Genomic DNA, 22,252 nt, shown 5'->3' on the forward strand with positions numbered 1-22,252 from the left:
TCCACTGCCTCCTCAGACGACCTCTGAGGTGTCCCCTCTTACCACCCCCCCCCCCCCCCCACACACACACACACACACACACACACAGTGTTCTTCTCCTCCCCCCCCTTTCGTTCCCAAGGCTCGTCACCCGGTCTGCCAGCCCAATCACGGCCGCCCTGCTCTGAAATAAGGACAGGGAAACAGCCCAGCAGTAGCAGCCGCCTTTCGTTAGTCATCTAACACCCTGGAGAGGAGCACGGTGTCTTCAGCACCCCCGTCTCCCAGATACACAGTGCTTTCAAAAGACAAAAAATGACAACGATAACACTGCTTATGAAATATATATGGATCCTGTTCTAGTTTGTACTGATGTAATATGCAGCATTATGTAAATTATTCAAAACTCCGCTCTAATATTGGGGACAGAAAGTGGTGTTCAATAGAAAATCCAGACACATTTTCACTTCTTCTCAGCTCGTCTTTGTCACTGTACCTTTGCATTATTCAGAAATGTAATCCCTGCTGTACAGGCCGCTGTTGTGATTGTTAGGCAACGTCTTTTTCATGAATGCATATTCTAAAAGGTCCTATTTCACTTATGCCACAGGGAGTCAGAAGCTGCTTGGCAGCATTTCTGAAGAGCTTCATTTATGAGAAACACATGGAAGAAGTTGACATTTTTACAAAGAATATGGCGGCTGTCACAAATTTGAAAATATCACACTGTTGATTAAATATGCATCAGATTCCTTTTACAGTGGATCGATGTGATTGAAGTGATGAAACCTCAGAGCTTCCAGTTGGGACAAATAATTGGGGTTGCATCTAGACAAAATACAAATTAGAGAAGTGCACTCAGGTTTGTCTGCCTCGACCACTGCTGTAATGTTTGATTGAAAGAATACAAACGACAGCCAGACTAGACTCATCTAGACTCATTGTATTCTATGCAGCTGTCCGTGCAGCTAAACTGCAGTTCACTGTGTAATGCTGCGTTCACACCAACGTTAATCTGATTCAACAACGGCAGGACGTCGGTGATGACAGGAGGAGCATCTCAACGCTGATAGACGCCGCGCCATCGCCAATCCACGTCACTCCAGTCTCATCACGTCTGTGCATAGACTTTGTATGTAATCTACTCGTGCGAATAATTCGCGCCGTGTTTGGTGGTAATGTAATTGTAAGTGACAAATAATGTCTTTGATTTTACAGACCACCCCCCCAAAATGTTGCGTCTTTCAGGGGGGTGCCAATCAAGAGGTCTTGGACCCCGGATACCCCCCGTATTTTGCACACTGCTTGCTACCGGCTCGATAAGAGTAGTGTTGTTTCAGCGGCCAATGACAGTATAAAACGGTCAATGGAATATGTTTTCGGAAAGTGTGAATCATTTCAACCGCCAGAGGTCCTTTGAGCATACAGTCATAAATGAGCACAACAAATATTAGGCTGGTGGGCCCTGTAGTACACAAGATGAGCAGTAGACGGACAGAACAGAGCTGCACCATGCACACACACATACAAATACATAATGTCCTGGTGAAGGAAATAAAAAATTCATTTATGAACTACAAATGAATGAACACACACTTGCTCAATGCGCTCAGTGGCTTATGGTGGCTAATGTTAGCAAAGATATAGCTGCATAATAGATATCACGGAAACAGTTTGGTGACTTTATGAACTTTCTAAACTGTGCTACCGCTGTTAAGTATTAAAGAGTCGGCGCTCTTTGACAAAGCCCTACAAACTAAAGCCAGATATACACATTGGACCCACAGAGGTCAAATGAGAGCATGCAGTGTGTTCTTATCAGACGAAGGTGCATAGGTATTGCACATGGTAGCCTATAGGCACCGATAGCAAGTTAGTATCCTTACTATTTACATGATTTTTAAACGTGTTGTGGCAACCCGGGGGACGTGGAGGCAAGATTCAGCGATAAAACAGGTGACTCAGAGACAGTAGCCATGTAACAAAAAGTGTCCTTTAATAAACAGGGTAGGGTAAAGCGGGATTGGGTCAAACTAAACAAAAGATTCCTTCCGGTCGGGGTCTTTGGCCTTCGGTCTACACTCAGCGTGAGACGATTCCTCCGTCCTGTTTGGGCAGAGCAGAGGAGAGAGGCGAGTACGCTTAGTTACCTCCCGTCTGCTGAAGCTCCTTTCCAGAGGTTCTATGGATCCTTGTATCCTCTGTCGGTCTGTCTCTTTTTCCCCCGGCGGCTTCACAGCCCTGGGAATATATGCTCCTTCCAATTAGCTCATGGGCTGCAGGTGTGACCACTGCCATGTGCCTAGTGGCTGCAGCACCTGCACCGGATAGTATACTCCCTCTATCACCTGCCCCAACCTGAGCTTGGGGATCCGCCTCCTGTGCTGTGTCGGCTCGGCTTTTCCCCCTGGATTGCCACACCCCCTCCACCAGCTCCAGGTGGGGCTAGGAGCGTCGACCAACCAGCATTCCGCTCTCCTGGACAGGGCATCCGCATTTCCATGGGCTTTTCCAGGCCTGTGCTCAACAGAAAAATTTAAGTTTTGCAATTCTAAGAACCACCGTGTAACTCGTGCATTAGTGTCCTTGGCTGTTGACATCCATCTCAATGGTGCATGATCTGTTACCAGAGTGAATTTTCTGCCCAGGAGGTAATATCGTAGCTTGGTTAGCGCCCATTTAATTGCCAGACATTCCTTCTGTACAGTTGAATAGTTCCTTTCATGTTTTAGCAACTTACGGCTAATGTAGGTCACTGGGTGTTCTTCCCCTCCCCTAACCTGGGACAGCACCGCTCCAATCCCTGATCCTGAGGCATCTGCATGGATGACGAACGTGTCCTCAAAGTTTGGTGTACTTAAGACCGGCTCGGTGCATAAGGCCTTCTGAAGGGTTGCAAACGCTTCCTCTGCTTCGGCGCTCCAGAGTACATGGTGTGGGTGGCTGTTTTTCATCATCTCATGTAAGGCGGCTGCAATGGTAGCAAAGTGAGGGACAAAACACTGATAACAGCCCACCAGTCCCAGGAACGTTTTTACTTGCCGTTTCGTTGCTGGCTTAGGCCAGGTGGTGATGGCGTCCACTTTCCGGAGTTGGGGTTTCACACTGCCTCTCCCAATAGTGTAGCCGAGGTACTCTGCCTCTTCTAGACCAAGGTGACACTTTTTGGGATTGGCAGTCAGGCCCGCTTGCCGTAGACTTCCCAAGACAGCTCTCAGATGGCTTATATGGGAGGTCCAGTCAGGACTATGGATGATTACATCATCTATGTAGGCCGCTGCATACTCACGATGCGGTCGGAGCACCTGGTCCATCATCCTTTGGAATGTGGCTGGCGCTCCATGGACTCCGAAGGGCAGGACTTTATAGTGATATAGGCCCTCCGGGGTAGCAAAGGCCATCTTTCCCTTGGCTTCTTCTGTGAGGGGAACCTGCCAGTAACCCTTGGTGAGGTCAAGAGTGGGCACAAACCGGGCTGGGCCTAAACGCTCGATTAGCTCATCAACTCTTGGCATGGGGTAGGCATCAAATTTAGAGATTTCATTCAATTTCCTAAAGTCATTGCAGAATCTATCAGTGCCATCCGTCTTGGGAATCAGAACAATTGGGCTGGACCAGGCACTATGTGACTCCTCAATAACCCCCATTTCCAACATCTTCCTCACCTCTTCCTTGATGGTCTTCCTTTTTGCTTCTGGGATGCGATAGGGCCGGAGCTTGACGTTCTTTCCTGGCTCCGTGATTGTCGTGTTGGATCACATCGGTGCGTCCAGGTAGGTCAGAAAACACATCCTTGAACTGGCTGGTCAGTTCCACCACGTCTTGCCGGTGGGCCGGACCCAATTGGGGGCCTAGAGGTACCTGTGAAGGGACAGGGTCTGGGATTTCAGCAGTTAATGTCGCCCTCGGAACACTGTCAGGAGTGTGCCATTTCTTCAACAGATTGATGTGATAGATTTGACAGGCCTTCCTTCTCCCAGGTTGTCTCACCTTATAGTTCACTTCGCTCACCCTCTCAATCACTTCATAGGGCCCATGCCACTTCGCCAAGAACTTACATTCGGCCGTGGGAACCAGGACCAGGACAACCTCACCGGGCCGGAACTCCCGCACTTGAGCTTTCCGGTTGTAGATTCTGGCTTGAGCACGTTGTGCTTGCTGCATATGCTCCCGCACTAGGGGCCATATTTTACCCATCCTTCCTTGCATCTGGTCCACGTACTCTATTACGGAGCGGTGGGGTGATGGCTGTTGCTCCCAGGCTTCTTTCGCCAGATCCAGCATGCCCCTGGGTCTCCGGCCATACAGCAACTCGAACGGCGAAAACCCTGTGGAAGCCTGTGGAACTTCTCGGATTGAAAACAAGACAAAGGGGATTCGTTGGTCCCTGTTTTTCCCATCCACATCAATAGTCTTCCTCAGCATTTGTTTTAGGGTCTTATTAAAACGTTCTACGAGGCCATCCGTCTGTGGGTGGTACACTGAGGTTCTTATTTGGCTCACCTTCAACAACTTGCACATCTCCTTCATGACCCGAGACATGAAGCAGCTTCCCTGGTCGGTTAAGACTTCTTTTACAATGCCAACTCGACTAAAGAGGAGGAATAATTCCCTGGCAACTGCCTTAGCAGTTGCAGTGTGTAATGGGACTGCCTCTGGGTAGCGGGTGGCATAATCCATGATGAACAGGATGTATCGATGCCCCCTGCTGGACTTTGGCAGGGGTCCTACTATATCCATGGCCACTCTCTGGAAGGGGACATCAATTAAGGGTAACGGGATCAAGGGATTCTGATAGTGTACCTTTGGAGCTGTCATCTGGCACACCCGGCAGCTTTTGCAATACTCCTGGACCGCCCTCTTCACCCCAGGCCAGTAGAAGCGACCTAGGATTCTGTCGTAGGTCTTCTCTGCTCCCAGATGAGCTCCCAACTGGTGTGAATGGGCTAGGTACAATACTTTTGGAACATAGCATTTCGGGACGAGCAACTGTTCAACAACAAGTTCCCCCAGCTTAGCTACCCTATACAAGAGGCCATTTTTCACCGAAAAGTGGTAACACTCACCCCTTCTACCGGTTTCCCCTCGACCACCCCCAGGTTTTGTCTGACTTGGTCCAGGTTGGGGTCTTCCAACTGGGCGGTCCCAAACTGACCTGGGCGGCTAGCATTTTATTCTTCTGCTTGGGGAAACTCAGAAAAAAAAATTTGTTTGACGAAGCCTCGTCCGGCTGTGAATCCTCCCTCACCAGGGCCTCCGCTGGGGCCAGGGCATCCTCCTCTGTCTCCACTTCAGATGAAATGGTTGGGCTCGATGGTGCTGCACAGGCATGTACCACCTTAGCTTTCCGGTTGCCCCGAGGTTTCTTCTTTGAACAGCGTCTCCTGTGGCCAGCTGCCCTGTGGGCCCACAAACGCCAAAATATGGGGCAGTCTCGCCCAATCAGCACTGGTACCGGCAAGTTTTCTACCACCCCCGCCATGACTTCAAAAGTGCCACTTGTGGTCTGAATCTTAATGTGGGTGGTGGGGTAATCCCACGAATCCCCATGGACACAGGAGACTGGGATAGGGAGCCCTCTGGGCCCGGTTGTCAGTCCTGGCCGTAGGAGAGTGACTGCACTCCCAGAGTCCAGTAGGGCTTCTGCATCCTGGGTCCCCATTCTGACGAAAAGTTTTGGGGCCCTCGTGCCCTCATGGGCACAGCAAGTAGTCAGGTAGCTGCCGGCCTTCGGTTGTGCGTCGGATGAGCCCGCTGTAGGCATCATTACATCACCCACTGGACAATTCCACGCTAAATGGCCCTCTTGGCCACAGGTGAAGCACTTCCGGCGGTCCTGATTCACAAGGGGTCGACGGGGGAGGGGTGGCCTGGGCTGGCCCACCTGGGGGATCTGGCAGTGGGGTGATGTCTCCGGGTCACCCTTCCTCAGCCTTGGCTTGTCTTCCCTGGGGTCAGAGCGGCTGGGTCGGACGGGCTCTTGCCGACTGCTCCGCATCAGCTCCACTGTGACCTGGTGATTCTCCAATAGCGCCACTAGGTCATCAACTGTCTCTGGGCTGCTTTGGGAGGCATGTCGTTTGGCATCCCCGGGTAGTGCTCTAACACACCGGTCCAGTACAACTCTGTCCATGGCTGAGGGCCCATCCCCCGTGGTTAACCAATTACGTGTCAGGCGCAGAAGGGTTGCAACCTGCGGTCGCACTGGGACAGTGGCATCATAGGTCCAGGCGTGGAACTGTTGGGCCCTTGTCTGGAGGTTATGACCGTAATGGGCTAAAACGGCTGCTTTTAAGGCATCATAATTATTCACTTCTCTGGGGGAGAGATCCCGACAGGCTTTTTGGGCTTCGCCGGTTAAAAAAGGGGCTAGGATCCCTGCCCACTCTGCTTTAGGCCACCGCTCCCTATCTGCAGTTCTCTCAAAAACCTCGCGGTAGGCCTCAATGTCGTCTTCACCAGTCTGTTTGGTGAGCACTTTACTGGGTTCCGTAGGCCTCTCTGGTTTTATCAGATGCTGGCCCAGAGTAGTCCTGGCGTCCTGTAAGGCTCTAAGGCTCTCGGCCTGCTGGGTTTGAGTGTACACAAGCTGTGCTAGTGCGTTCTCCATAGCACTGTGGGTCTCTCTCTCTCGCTCTCTGAGTACCTATTTTATTCTGAATCCTTAGCGACGGATCACCGTGCCCACATTCTCCACCAAATGTGGCAACCCGGGGGACGTGGAGGCAAGATTCAGCGATAAAACAGGTGACTCAGAGACAGTAGCCATGTAACAAAAAGTGTCCTTTAATAAACAGGGTAGGGTAAAGCGGGATTGGGTCAAACTAAACAAAAGATTCCTCCCGGTCGGGGTCTTTGGCCTTCGGTCTACACTCAGCGTGAGACGATTCCTCCATCCTGTTTGGGCAGAGCAGAGGAGAGAGGTGAGTACGCTTAGTTACCTCCCGTCTGCTGAAGCTCCTTTCCAGAGGTTCCATGGATCCTTGTATCCGCTGCCCAGTCTGTCAGTCTGTCTCTTTCTCCCGGCGGCTTCACAGCCCTGGGAATATATGCTCCTTCCAATTAGCTCATGGGCTGCAGGTGTGACCACTGCCATGTGCCTAGTGGCTGCAGCACCTGCACCGGATAGTATACTCCCTCTATCACCTCCCCCAACCTGAGCTTGGGGATCCGCCTCCTGTGCTGTGTCGGCTCAGCTTTCCCCCCTGGTTTGCCACAGTGTACAGATTCTGAGGATGTTATGACTAAAGACTAGATTCATCTAAGCAGGCCAAGTCCAAATAGTCTTTTGACAGTGGGCCTATGCTGGTCTCCCCCATGTCTAAAGTCTACTCGCCATAAATGACACGGCTGGTATTAGAAGGCCTCTTCCTTAATGCAGGGTCTTCCCCTCTGAGCTCTTGTCCTGTCGTGGTGCAAAACATGTCAACAATTTCTTGAGAAAAGAAAAAAACCAAAAGTCCTTGTTAAAGTCTTTATAGAGTGCTGCAGAGATGAGGTATTTCTGTAGGCCAGCGTGGAAGTTCGCAGCACACTGGTTCCCCTCGACAAAAAGCAAATGGGATTTTCCATTGGGTTTTGTATTGTTGCAGAAAATAATCTCTGTGGCAAACAAACGTTTATACTGTTACTTCATTCTGTACGGTGAGATATTTCTTTACAAATGAACAGAACTTTTCAGATTTTTTTTAATCATGAATGCAATCACCAGAAGTAAAAAACTACGGTTAGGCTGTAAACGTACCACACCTCATCGCATGAGCGCGAGAATACACAACGAGGCTGTAAAGGCGGAAGAGTGGCCTTGATGACCTTTAGTAGTCTCATTAAGCCGCTTTGTAGAAACCACCTTTTTTAAGACACGTAAAAAGCTTCAAAATTCCCGAGTGTGGTATTAACTGACGTATTTTATGCCGTAGAACAAACCGATAAAATCTCTTCAGCTTGTGTTAACCACATACCTTATATCAGGCATCTGACCAAAAACCCATCTAAAAACCATTGACTTTGAGACGAGGGAAGCTCTTTTCCTGGTTCTGCAGCACTCGATTCCCTTTGATACCGTGGCAGACCCCCTGTCATTCAATAATATTAATATAATAATATTTAACATTTAGTGGAGCCATTGACAAAAAGGTTTTGTCTGCCGACAAGAAAGAGTCTGAAATCGGAAAATTGTTGAGGAACCATGCCGGTCAGATGCGATGATCATAGCCTTCAAGACACGGAGTGTCAGTTGTAGTTTATACCGTAAAATGCAAGCATGAGAACACCAATGCACGTGTGCACAAGTAACAATTCTGTCAAACTGTCTGTCGAAAAATTATGAAAAAAACAGGGTTGTGTTAGTTTTAGGGAAACCAACTGTGTCATTCTTGGCACACTGGGATGCTTTGAGCCTTTGAATAATATTAGGCTTGCTAACAGGCATGGAATTCTAGCCACTGGGCATACACCTGTGTGTGTGTGTGTGTGTGTGTGTGTGTGTGTGTGTGTGTGTGTGTGTGTGTGTGTGTGTGTGTGTGTGTGTGTGTGTGTGTGTGTGTGTGTGTGTGTGTGTGTGTGTGTGTGTGTGTGTGTGTGAGTGAGAGAGACATGCCTGTCATTGGACATGTCCTTCCACCGCGTCTCTCCCTGAATTCCCACTTGGATTGACAGTTCCAACAGGGTAGGGGAAATACACACACACACACACACAGAGCTGTGTATTAGCTGTCACGCTTGCGGCCATACCATGCACTGCAGGGTGCATACTGAAAAGCAGTGCAGTGCTGCAGTGAAGCATGGCCGCTCTACACGTCCCCCTGTGGTGTGTATTGGTGCATATGTGAGCAAGAGGAAAGAGGGGGGGGGGGGGGGGTCACAATGAGCCCACATGAAAAAAGAGAGGGAGAAAGAGCGTAAAAGAAGGTGGAATGATTGATAGTGGCGCTGTTGGCTCCTTCACAGTGCAGGTTGAAAGCCAGCTGTCTGCTGGTACAGACGAGTACTAGACAGCATCAAAACCCGTCACCCAGGCAGACGACAGAGGCTCCTGATCACACTGCACGCCTGCTGACCCAAAAAAACAGCCCTCTACACTCCACCGGCTCAACAGATGTGGCGGTGCTTCGGCGTGCCATGATGATATAGGTTTCCCAAGGTAAACCATTATTCAAAAAGCCCTTTCCATCATATTTTATTCACGTATTCAAATATGGCGCCATTATGCAAAAAGTGTTGCCCATTAGGAGTATCGTGTATCACATTCCAACACCAAGCCATTATGCAAAAGATGTCAGCTGTTTGTTTGAAAAGTGCGGGGTTCCATATGCCGCTGTTGATTCGAGGGTGACCTTTTGAACCCTGCGACTGTCAGATCGATCCTCTGTGACCTTTTCATGTGCTCCCCAGTAGACACGAGCCAGACATGGTACTGTGACTCATAATGGTGCATTCATGACCTTATGCAAACCTTGAAATGAAAGAATAAAAATGAGCAAAGAAATACTCTCTTATTGAAATCTTGGGTACTTGATTTCAGATGGAGGTAGACATAAGCAGGCTTCTCATTCCGTGAGTCTTCTATACCTTTTATTGTGCTAAAAAACACCTTGATCCATATAGGATGCAATATTTGTACCTACTATGGTAAATGCAAAGTCTGCCCTACTCTGATTGGCTTACCCTGATGTTCTAACCCTTACCCTAACAGACCCAACCAACGAATGCGAAGAGTACTAGACAACAAATAACAAGAAAAGGTCACATGGCTGGACTTCACCCTGTGTGGTAGTTATATGCACTCCAGACATCAGCATACACGCAATTATGACAAGGGAGTGTTTGGATCTCTTAGTGGTGCTTAAGTCATGTGACCGTAGTGTAGTTTTACTTCTGGTAATTGCAATTGTGGTGTTTATCAGCATATAAATGTTTGTTTGCCACAGAGTTTATTTTCTGCAATAATTCAAAACTAAATGGAGAAAGCCCATTGGCGTTTTGTTGGGGGGAAACAATGTAATGCTGACTTTCGGGTTGGCCTACATCAATACGTCATCCCTACCGTTCTGAATTCATTCATTAATTCCAACAAAATGAAGCGTAGGGGATGTAACGATAATTTTTGAAAGTTAATACCTAGTTGTTATATTAGTTTTTCATCAACTTTTGTGAGCACTTCATGTTAACCATCAGACTGATTTAAAATCATTTAGGCTGCTCTATGTAATGAACCCTTACTTTTGCACATGGGGAGACACTACCCCCCCCCCCCCCCTCTACTCTTACCTGCCCCATTCGCTCCCTCCCTCTTACCTTCCTCTCTTTCTCCCATCTTTCTTTCTCTGCCAGCTCCATCTCAAAGCCAGGCTTTAATTTTGATCGGCGATGAAATGATTGCTCTCCTCTTTCGATTTTTCTTTTCTCCCCCTCCCTCCCCTCAGCAGTTGTCATAGAAACAGAAGTGTGTGTGCGTGTGAGAGAGTGAATGCGTGTGTGAGAGAGTGAATGCGTGTGTGCAAGTTTGTGCGTGACTGTGAACGTCTGTGTGCCAGTCAATCCTCTCAGCAGAGAGATTTATCATCTGGGCTAAGCCAGGAGGGGTGTGTGTGTGTGTGTGTGTGTGTGTGTGTGTGTGTGTGTGTGTGTGTGTGTGTGTGTGTGTGTGTGTGTGTGTGTGTGTGTGTGTGTGTGTGTGTGTGTGTGTGTGTGTGTGTGTGTGTGTGTGTGTGTGCGAGATGCTCAAATGTGTGCTCATCTGTCTACCTTTGTAGCTTCCCTCTTACACATCTAAATCTCCCTCCGTATTTACACACATAAAAGTATTTTAGGCAGTGTGTTTTCCCAGTTTTATGTTTTTATCTGTGTGGGCCTAACAGTGTGTGTAATAGGTCCCCTGTCCCCTCATCAACCCCCCCATCACACACTCAGCCTAACCGGCTGGATGACTTGAGATTGAGTGTGTTTGGTGGCTTAGGCCGGTCACAACTCTAATCCTCTGCACTCGTACAAACACAAACACACACACTCGCACACATCCGAAGAAGTCCCAGGTCTCTCCGCTATTAGCCGGGGGGGGGGGGGGGGGGGGGATGGGTGAGTTTGTGTGCGTGCGTGGAGGGGGAGATTGCTCTGAGACACCAGAGAGGGAACGAGCGAAACTAACCCAATTTCCTGCTCCATTTCCTTTTTTCGCGCGGCGGCCGCGTCCCATTCCACGGCGGGCCGGGTTGAACACCAGCCACCTGCAGCCCGGGGTCACGCCTTTTACCCCGGAGTCACACACAGAAGAGGGAGGGAGCACTGTAAATAAATCATGCACTCTGCCTCAAAATTACACATTCAATTTCTATTTTGAGTGAGCTGTGTTCCTTAAAATCAGGTTCCACAAATGTAATGAATAAATAAGTATTCCAGAAAGCAAGTGTTCAAAGCTTAGGAAGAAGAAACTGAATATAAATTGTCAGCTTAATATAAGTTGGGAAATATGGATAACATTTTTTTTATTGATATCAATTGAGAAATTGAGTGGTCCTCATGAATGACACAACCCGTAAATCATCTTTGTCCCAACACAGCATGAATGAATGAATAACATCACAAACATTGTTTTTCTATCGTTGCCTCAGCGACGTTTGACGTTGTAATCGGCAAAGAAGCTCATCAGTGGCATCTGAAAATGAACTTGCTAGCATTACCTGAATGTTTTGCACGTCGCTAATTTAAAAAGTAGCAGTGAGGAGAGATAAAAAGAGAAGAGCGTCTGGGATGATCTGAAACTAGTGCGCATGTTCAGTGGGCCACATAGCAGGAGAGGCGCCAGCTTGGGGTCCAATATCCAGTCGTCATTATACTGTACATCCATGATTTTAGAAGCCATGTTCTTTGTTTACAATCATAATGATCATTTTGGGGGCGTGGCTATGGCTACTTTCTTGCTAGAATTAGACACTTTTTAGAGCTAGTGCTACTAGCTAGCTTCATTGGAAAAGAGTTGGCTGGACTTTTTTGGGTTGATCATTTAAATCTATCTTACTTTTGGATGTTTCTCAACATTACCAACCCTAGCTTTAATGTAGCTAAGATGAACTTGCATTTGGAAACCCTGCCTGGGGTAGTTCTGGAACCACTCCGCAAAAAAAACACACACACGTGAACTCTGAAAAATAAACCGTGATAGAAAACGGTCAGACATCAATCGAACAATGACTTTGGAAAGCTTATTGTGAAATCACAGAGCAATGATCCTGTTCCCTCAGACACCAACACCCTTTATGCTGATGAGAATGCACTGAATATATTGGTAAATAGTATGGAAATGGGACACAGCTCATAATGGTAAATCTGGACATATCCAGACATGTCGAACAAAAGCCCTATAAGCAGGAATCACAGTGCTTATAGGTGGTAATAGGTGCAAACCTGATGCAGGTTTATGCACTCATTTGTGCCGGGTTAGTCATTTAGAACATGTACGCTCAATCTATGCACCACCAAAAAAAGGTTGTTTTCAGTGGAAGCTAGTGGAAGTTATTTGACATTGTCAAGTTCCATATGCCAACACCAACGGCACGGTCCAGTGGCAGTGACGGCACAAACACACACACACACACACACAGAGTCACACACAGTCCCTGAGTTGTCTTGACCTAATTGAAGCCCAGCGGTCTGCCTGAGGTCATTCTTTTATACCTCCTTTATTTTAATGAGATTTTTAATTAGCATGTTAATTGCCTAACGTGATCAGCGGGAGTGACTAGCTAGCTGGCTAGCTGCTGTTGGCATCCAGCTGGGCCATAACACTGAGGCTTTCCACTCTGCTGAGCAGCACCATGCCAGGCCGAGCTTCGCTAGGCTAGCCTGGAGAGGAAACGGTGGTGTGGAAAAACAAGTGCTGATTTTCTGCAGTCTCGTGTTGCATTTATGGTGGAGGCAAAGCTCTAGATCTAATTAATTGCCAGTTTATTCAAATGAGTTTCAATTCTCTGACACCCAGTTGATTTGCTGCATTCTTCTTATATTTAGGAAACAGCAGCAAGAGGCTACAAACACAGCTTACTTCTATTTGCTACGGAACCATTAATATAGACCTGTACAGTTTGTAGCATTATTACACGCATATAAAAGGACTGCTTCTCCAGAAATCTGTCTTTTTCTCTGCTGTCTTACAACCCTGAAGATATTTTGTCATGCTGTATAAGACAAATCCAGGTTGAGGGCGGTAAAGTAAGTAAACAAGCCACCATTACTGTGATGAATATTACTTCTAAACAGCTTTTAATGAACTGTTAATCAACAACAACAAACTTCAGCTGTGAAAGCTATGAAAAAAGGTCAAATTCACAAGGCTCTACGACATGGAATCATTTAAATTTCTTAAAATTAAATTATGTTTGGTGTCTGATCAATGCAAGAAATCAGGGAAAATCAGTTCAACTTCAACAATTGCCGGCGGCGCTAGAGCACAAGCCAACTGGCATATTGGTCGATACAGTTATTTACTCATCCAACATTACATCCACTCTCCTTTTAACTCTGTTTTGGTCTGTGACCTTTACTGAAGAAGTCATGAATAGAACTTTTTGACGTGACCGTACCATAGCTGAATTTGGCTCTTGAAACCATGGCAATGACATAAAGAATTGGTTGGAAGGTCAGCGAGAGAAGCAAATAAAAGAGGAAGCAATAGACTTCTTTGGGTGTATATTTAAGGAGAGCCGAGGAAAATGTATGGAACATGAAAGGTGGAGGAGGTGGCCAGATAGATGGAAAGTGATTGTCTCTCTTCCTCCTCATGTCATTCTGTTAACTTCACTCTAGCAGGAAGTCAAGGCTGCGCGGTTATGAGGCTTGCGTTTATAATTTACCACCGCTGGTGTCGGCTTCTTTATTGAGCCTGGCCTTCACTGACAGACACAGAGGAGCTTTTGATTTAGCCTGGGAATGTTCTGGCGTGTGTGGACCCTGTGAATCATCCTCGCCCTCCCTCTCATATCTCCTTTTGTTGTTCTGTCACATCCTCTTCTCTCTGTCTCTCTCTCTCTCTCCCTTTCTTCCATACCTCTCTCTTATCATTTCTCTCCCCGGCTGCTTCCTTTCCTTCCATCCTAATTCTTTCATCTGTCTTCCCCTCCATGCCTCATGTCGGCCTCGTTCTTTCTAATGACCTCTCTCTTCTCCTCCCTCCCTCCCTCCCCTCTCTCCCTCTCCAGTCAGATCTACTGTATAGAGAATGCCCATGGCCAGCTGGTGCGTGACCTGGACTTCAACCCCAACCGCCAGTACTACCTGTCCAGCTGCGGAGACGACTGCAAGGTCAAGTTCTGGGACGTCCGCAACGTCCAGGAGCCCATCAAGACCCTGGAGGAGCACTCACACTGGTGGGTGGATCGGCGGGGGTGTACAGAGAGGTTCACTGTCAGGGGTGGGTAGTGGAGTGGGTACTGTCCTCGAACCAGAGCCCCCGAGTTCAAGTTCCACTGTCGGCACGTATCCGTCCTCCTCAAGTGTCACACTAACCTGCTGTCATCCTCCCATGTTTGGGTGGGAATGAATGGGGTATGACATTGTTGAACTAGAGGCAGTTAGTTGTTGGACTGTAGTACAAGTTTTTAAAAGGCCAATAATCAATTTAAATTGAATATGAGCTTTGTTAATTTAAGGCATTTTTCTTTGGGATATAATGCAGAGGAGAGATGATTTCTACACTGAGGGTTATTATAGACCCCATCGTGTCATTCCTGAACATGCATGTACTTTGGTCAATCAGACATGTAATTCCTTAGGAAAGCTTAGAAATTGAATATTTACTATTATCAGAAAGGTTTTGCAGGAAATTGAACATATCTTTTTTTGGAGCACTGCTCCTTTAATGAATGCATCCAAAAAATGAACGCTGTATCTTACTTATATCTCTCCAGCTCGCCACACACAGTGCGGTTCGCTCCATTTGCTGTGCATCAAACCTTTCAGCAATTTTCAATGACACTTGTCAATATGGTGAATATTATGGAAAGCCCATGCAGGAGAATTGGGACTATCAGCTGGTGAAATAATTCACCCTGGATGGCCATTATAATAAAGTTTATGCTGATGTACATCATAGTCCGAGGCGACTGACAGATTTACAAAAAAATTAAAAAATCCATTCACCTCCATTTCTTGGTAGAGACAGACATTTTAGAGTTGGATACCTCAAAATCTGGACAAATGAAACTTAAACTACGTGCATGGCGACATACACCTAGTTTAACAGATGCAAATGTTGTTTCTTTAAATCTTTTTATATTTTCAAATAGTGCATCACATTCCAACGTTTCCCCACAGCTCACTGACCTTGTGTTGGGGACGTAACATTTGATCTTTGATTGTATATTACATGGTCAGAATTGACGAGGAATAGATGAAAAAGCAGTTATCATTACCTCAGATTTGACTTGAATGTGGGGGAGAAAGTATGTCTAATATAATGATACTGTACCTGTGTAAGAGGTTAAAAAAGCCTGTCACACAGCATGGAGTGTAATTCAGGCACATTCAGTAAAACCCAGTAACAATAATGATAAACATGGTGATAACTGCTTTGCTTCACTGTTGATTGGTTTCTGGTTTTATTAATGGCTTTATCTCCTAACTAATGAAATGCCCTAACTACTGCTGGTGCAATAAAAGGTAGTAATACACTAATTACTAATTAAATAGGCCGCTACTCATTTTGTCAGTGAGGGTTGAGTCAGTGTGGGTCGAAGGCAGCCCAGTCCTGCACTAGCTCAGCTTCTGTGAGGCTTTGGGCGGTGCTGAGAGCTGAACATAGTGTGCGTGCGTGCGCATGGGAGACACACTCTCCTGTGTGAGCTGAATAGATGATGTGTGTCTGCGAGCCAAACTGGGCTACTGCTGCAGCACACCAATAAATAAAGATAAAGGCACACACACACACACACACACACACACACACACACACACACACACACGAACACACGAGTGCAGGCGTTATCTCCAAAAGAAAGATAGACTTAGTGAACATATCCATAACTGTAGATAGCTGCAGATGGGATCTCTTCAGATAGGAGGTGTGTGTGTGTGTGTATGGGTGTGTGTGTGTGCGCCATCTAATCTGTGTTTTTTTGCAAGGGCTCTCTTTTTATCTCTGTGTGGCTACATGCATTTGAGTGTGTTCAATCATTTCTATAATGCATATGTCTGCGTGTATTCGTCCTGTGTACACTTCTCTTTAGTGCGATGTATATGTGTGTGTGTGTGTGTGTGTGTGTGTGTGTGTTGGGGCGCTCATTTTTTTTTCCAGAGCGCGGGCAGGATATGGCCTCAGGGCTGCTGGGAGTATTAGGGACTATTTTTTAGCAGGGAAGCGGATTAGGGGAGCACGGGGAACGGCGTGGCCGAGGCTGATTTCCTGTCAACAGTCTCCGTTATCCCTCCCTGTGAGGGAAACTGGTACCGCACTCTGAGCTGTGCCCCTGGCTCACAGAGAGAGAGAGAGAGAATGAAAAAGAGCAAGAGAGGGAGACACGTTGACAATCAGAGATATAGAGAGACACAGATGGAGAGAGGAAGGGGTGGAGGATTGAAAAAGTGGATCAGAGCAACAAATAAAACCCGGATGAGGGAGTTTATGATGATGATCATCAGCTCGTGAACTGAGCCCAAACATAGACTGAAAAGTACCAAATCCTCAATTGTTGGCATCCGAGTCTACACCCAGAGGCATAATTTGTGTGAATCCCACTGTGAGAACGCTGCATTTTCTGCATCATTTGCGTGGGCACGAGTGTGTGAAAGAGAGACAGAGACGGACAGTTTCTCTGCACGACTGTGTGTGTGTGTGTGTGTGTGTGTGTTTCAGCATGTGTGGTCTTCCGTAGATGTGGTTTTACTCGCTATAGTTTTGTTCAGAACAAAAGATCCACACACAGCTCTTAAACACACCCATGCATGAATGTACTGCCCCCCCCCCCCCCCCTCCCCCCCTCCATACAGCTGCACTGTTTAAATGTCGACTGGTGCGTCTTTTGTTTTTTTTCCCGTCCCAGGGTGTGGAGCGTCCGCTACAACCACAGCCACGACCAGCTGGTGTTGACGGCCAGCAGTGACAGCCGCCTCATCCTCTCCAATATGGTGTCCATCTCCTCGGAGCCATTCGGGCACTTGGTGGACGACGAGGAGCTCAGCGAGGGGGAGGACAACCACCAGGAGGACAAGTAAGGGAGCAACTCGGCCTAGTTAGAGAAGGAAATGCTTCCACTCATCTAATAGTCGACATTAATTGCAGTTCAGCTCCGATTTCATGTATTTTTTCTACCAGTTATGGTTTTCCAGGCTGTAAAAACGGAGTAATAATTAGTATTTTAGGGTTTGTCCCCAGTATCACTTGACTGTTATGAGAGTGAACCTCGAGGAGGTCACAGGTAAGTGTCTCAGGTTTTTTTAGTGCTCAGGAGAGTTTGTAATCACCAAGGAAAATTAATTGAAATTGAGCGATACATCATCAGTTCCTCTGCCAATTATTGATGTTTATAACCATGTAATAACCATCCTTCATTGCCCCACTTCTCAAACATTAACAGGGTTGTTATTTCATTTGGGTGCATGCTGTAACTCCCATTCATTTTACGAGATGGCACTTCCTTACTCTGCTTTTACCTGCTGATCCATCAATGACCCTAAACATCTTTAAAGTATTTGGACAGTAGAACCCCTTCTTTAGTTTGAATCTGTATCATCATGCACATGTGGATTCTTTAAAGTTGAAGGGATGCTTCTGGTGTTTTGTAGTGGGGTTGTATGAGGTACTTCTCCATACTCAGTGTATTACTACAGTAGATGGAGTTTGGAGAAGCAGACAGGAGTACCAGCACAGCAGCGAAGCACTGCTGTGGACGTGTATATTAAGAGTGTAACGGTTCACAAAACTCACGGTTGGGTTGGGTACGATACAGTGGAGCCACGGTTCGGTACGTTTCGGTACAGTAGAAAACTATAAATGCCAGAGAAATGTACTTGATTTTAAAATATATTTATTCATTACAACTAACATCATGAAGTTATTCTTTGACTTTGAACAATGATGGAACTATACCTGAGTGACTCATCTTCTGGGGTGTCTTCTTAGCAACACATAAGCATAAAAAACAAAAACTGCTCCTTCATGTTATGTAGTATTGTTACTTACATCTTGCTTACATCTTGTATTGTTACTTATATCTTGTATTGTTACTTACATCTTGCAAAAGAGATTTTTAATCTCAATGGGACTACCTGGTTAAATAAGGTTTTTATTCAAACATATTTGGTTCGTCATGCGTACCGAACCGTGAGCCTCGTACCGAACGGTTCAATACGAATACGCGTACCGTTACACCCCTAGTGTGTGTGTGTGTGTGTGTATATATATATATATATGTATGTATGTATGTATGTATGTATGTATGTATGTATGTATGTATGTATGTATGTATGTATGTATGTATGTATGTATGTATGTATGTATGTATGTTTCTATTTCATCCTTACTGACCGCCAGAGGCAGTGCTTAACACTGGATATCTTCCGTCGCGCGCATGCGCAGGTCGAATATTTATATCAACAAAGTCACGTGTGACCTCGGATGACCACCGTCGTCTATAAGTTCCGGTGTCATCCTGAGCTCAGTCCTTTTTTCTTCTCGCGTCGCAGGTTAGCTACCATTGTAGCTTAAACAAGGATGTGTCTACGATCAAGACATATTAGAGCTCGTCGCTGTAGCCTTGTGACTACCGGTCGGAGTTGCGGTTCTCTCGCCCTCCAAAGGCTGCGACGAGCTGTCCCTCTTCGGAGGGAACGGTGTGTTCGCCGTTCGGACATCGAGCCCCGGACTGGTGGACGCCCCTATCATCGGTCGTCACCAGTCTGATAAGGGTCAGCTAAGTCGTGATGACAGCAATCGGTAAGATCGATTAACATTGTTTTCTATAACAGTTGTTTGTTCCACGGTTGGCAGAGCGCTTCCGCTCTAGTAATCGAGTGGCGCGCTAACGAGAGCGTAGAATTACGCTGTCGGCCCGCCCTTCACAGTGTTACGGCTATCACAGTTAGCAGAGTGTTCCTGCTCAGGCAAACTTTGTGAGACACTAGATCCGCATTGGCGTTGTGTACATGGAGATTTAATCTTTACATCTGACGTAATTCGCAGTTAGCAGTGTCTTCACTCAGGCTAACTTGGATGCTAGCTGGGACTGCGTCCATCAACTTTGTAAACCTTACGGCTGTCACAGTTAACAGAGCGTCCCCGCTCAGGTTAACTCAGTGGGAAACTAGCTAAACAAAGCTGATACTGGGACTGCGTCCATCAACTTTGTATCCTTACGGCTGTCACAGTTAACAGAGCTGTCACAGTTAACAGAGCGTCCTCGCTCAGGTTAACTCAGTGGGAAACTAGCTAAACAAAGCTGATACTGGGACTGCGTCCATCAACTTTGTATCCTTACGGCTGTCACAGTTAACAGAGCGTCCCCGTTCAGGTTAACTCAGTGGGAAACTAGCTAAACAAAGCTGATACTGGGGCTGTAGCCATCAACTTTGTATCCTTACGGCTGTCACAGTTAACAGAGCGTCCCCGCTCAGGTTAACTCAGTGGGAAACTAGCTAAACAAAGCTGATACTGGGACTGCGTCCATCAACTTTGTATCCTTACGGCTGTCACAGTTAACAGAGCTGTCACAGTTAACAGAGCGTCCTCGCTCAGGTTAACTCAGTGGGAAACTAGCTAAACAAAGCTGATACTGGGGCTGTAGCCATCAACTTTGTATCCTTACAGCTGTCACAGTTAACAGAGCGTCCTCGCTCAGGTTAACTCAGTGGGAAACTAGCTAAACAAAGCTGATACTGGGGCTGTGGCCATTAACTTTGTATCCTTACGGCTGTCACAGTTAACAGAGCATCCCCGCTCAGGTTAACTCAGTGGGACCTAGATAAACAAAGCTGGTACTGGGGCTGTGGCCATCAACTTTGTAGCATTACAACGATCACAGTTAGCGGAATGTGCTCGCTCAGGCTAACTCGGTGAATGCTAGTTATACTAAATCAACATTGAGGTTGTGCCCATTGATGGTTTTTACGCATTACGGCTGTCGAGTTCGCTCCGGCTAACTAGACTAAGCTAATACTCGGTGTGTCCATTGATTGTTGTAAACATTATGGACATATCGGTAGCGGATATCAGTTAGCAGAGTGCCCTCGCTCAGGCTAACTGGTAGCACACCAAGAGTTACAGCACCTGTCCAAGTGGAGAGTGTCCTCGCACTGTAAGGACTGTGGGTTTTTTTTTGTCCGTTTTCACAGTAGCAGAGTGCTCTCGCTCAAGCTAACTGGTGGGGCACCAATATCTGCAGCAACTATCCGAGTGAAGAGAGTGTCCTCGCTCCCCTCTCACTATGAGAACTGTTTTCCTGACCTGTTCCACAGTGGCAGAGTGCTCTCGCTCAAGCTAACTGGTGGGACACCAATATCTGCAGCAGCTGTCTTAGTGAAGAGTGTCCTCGCTCCCCTCTCACTGTAAGGACTGTGTTCTTTTTGTCCGTTTTTCACAGTAGCAGAGTGCTCTCGCTCAAGCTAACTGGTGGGACACCAATATCTGCAGCAACTAGCTTAGTGAAGAGTGTCCTCGCTCCCCTCTCACTATAAGGACTTGCCTGGCCTGTTTCCACGGTGGCAGAGTGCTCTCGCTCAAGCTAACTGGTGGGACACCAATATCTGCAGCAACTAGTTTAGTGAAGAGTGTCCTCGCCCCTCTCACTATAAGGACTTTGCCTGACCTGTTTCCACAGTGGCAGAGTGCTCTCGCTCAAGCTAACTGGTGGGACACCAATATCGGCAGCAACTATCTTAGTGAAGAGTGTCCTCGCTCCCCTCTCACTGTACGGACTGTGTTCTGTTTTGTCCGTTTTTTACGGTAACAGAGTGCTCTCGCTCAAGCTAACTGGGGGGACACTAATATCTGCAGCAACTATCTTAGTGAAGAGAGTGGGCTTAGAGAGTGTCCTCGCCCCTCTCACTATAAGGACTTTGCCTGACCTGTTTCCACAGTTGCAGAGTGCTCTCGCTCAGGCTAACTGGTGGGTCACCAATATCCGCAGCGGCTGGCTAAGGGAAGAGTGTCCGAAGGATCACTCGCCACTGACTGCCCCCTGCCTGTTCTCTCAACATTCAGCAGAGCGCTCCCGCTCGGACTGATTTGGAATTCCGCATAAACTAGTGGGACAAGGGTTCCACCAGAATCGCGGCCATGTTAAACTCTCCCGGCTGTAGGACCTGTATAGCTCCTCTTCAGCCGGAAGACGGCCCTGACCTCTTGCCCTAGCAGGGAGAACCCAGGCAGGACCTGCGGCATCACGCCTTGAGCAGTAAGGTCTGCTAGGCTGGCCGAAGTGGAACACCTGATGCGGGAGGTCTACCTCCCCCTGTCAGGGCAGCTGAATCCAGACCAACCTACCCTGGTCATTGGTATGGCGCTTGCACGCCGGGCATACACAGCAGCTGGAACATCCACCTGTGAGTGCCTTCTTCAGGCACCTTCCCGCCCTCACCACCTTTTCTGTTCCTCCCTCCGAGGAATATCTGAGGGAGTTGCGTGCATGGTGGAGACACCAGGGCTCTCTCCCGCCTTACATCAGACCATGCAGGAGGTAGCAAATCTGGCCTTGCACGTATGCCAGCCAGTTAGACAACTATGGCGTCCATCAGTTTCCCCTGAGGAGACTCTGAGGCCCGATGCCAGGTGCCCTCGACCCAATGTCGGGTCAAAGATGACCTGCTATCCAGGGCTTAGGACACAGCAGCGCTGTGCACCGTATCGACAACTCCCTCTCCCACCTCATGCTTTCCCTCGCAGATTCTCTGCAGCGGGCTACTTCGACGCTTCTGCTCAGTGATGCTTCATTGCAGGCGTTTGCGCTCATATCGAGGGAACGTGGATGTATGATGTCCACCCTGGTTCAGACTCGTCGCCAGGTTTGGCTGGCGCAGTCACCCCTATCTGAGACATGTAGGAGGACCCTCCATACTGTCCCAGTGGAGCCTGGTGAGCTGTTCGAGTCAGCTGCTGTACAGGCGCTTCAGCGGACTGTTAGAGCTAGCCAGACCAGGCAGAAGTTCTCTGGTCTTTGCAGGGACATGCCTGCACCCCCAGACCTAGGGGTCCCATTTTTGGCCCACAAGGCCGTTTTCTCAGCCTCCAGCTTACCCTAGTAGCCGCAACAGGCCTCGGTGTCCTGCTGAGAGGCCGGACCGCTACCTATAC

The 22,252-nt window shown here is 47.5% G+C and overlaps 1 protein-coding gene across 1 annotated transcript in view; it reads left to right on the forward strand.

The window, feature by feature from the left end:
* eipr1 (EARP complex and GARP complex interacting protein 1) overlaps positions 1 to 22,252 on the forward strand; it is a 72,443-nt gene that overhangs the window by 44,117 nt on the left and 6,074 nt on the right. The window contains exons 7-8 of the mRNA XM_079287234.1: positions 14,172 to 14,339; positions 17,010 to 17,177. Of these exons, the coding sequence (XP_079143360.1) occupies positions 14,172 to 14,339; positions 17,010 to 17,177 (336 nt within the window). The remainder of the gene's footprint in view (positions 1 to 14,171; positions 14,340 to 17,009; positions 17,178 to 22,252) is intronic.

Source organism: Melanostigma gelatinosum (genome assembly GCF_949748355.1).
Source record: "Melanostigma gelatinosum genome assembly, chromosome: 16".
NCBI classification, from domain to species: Eukaryota; Metazoa; Chordata; class Actinopteri; order Perciformes; family Zoarcidae; genus Melanostigma; species Melanostigma gelatinosum.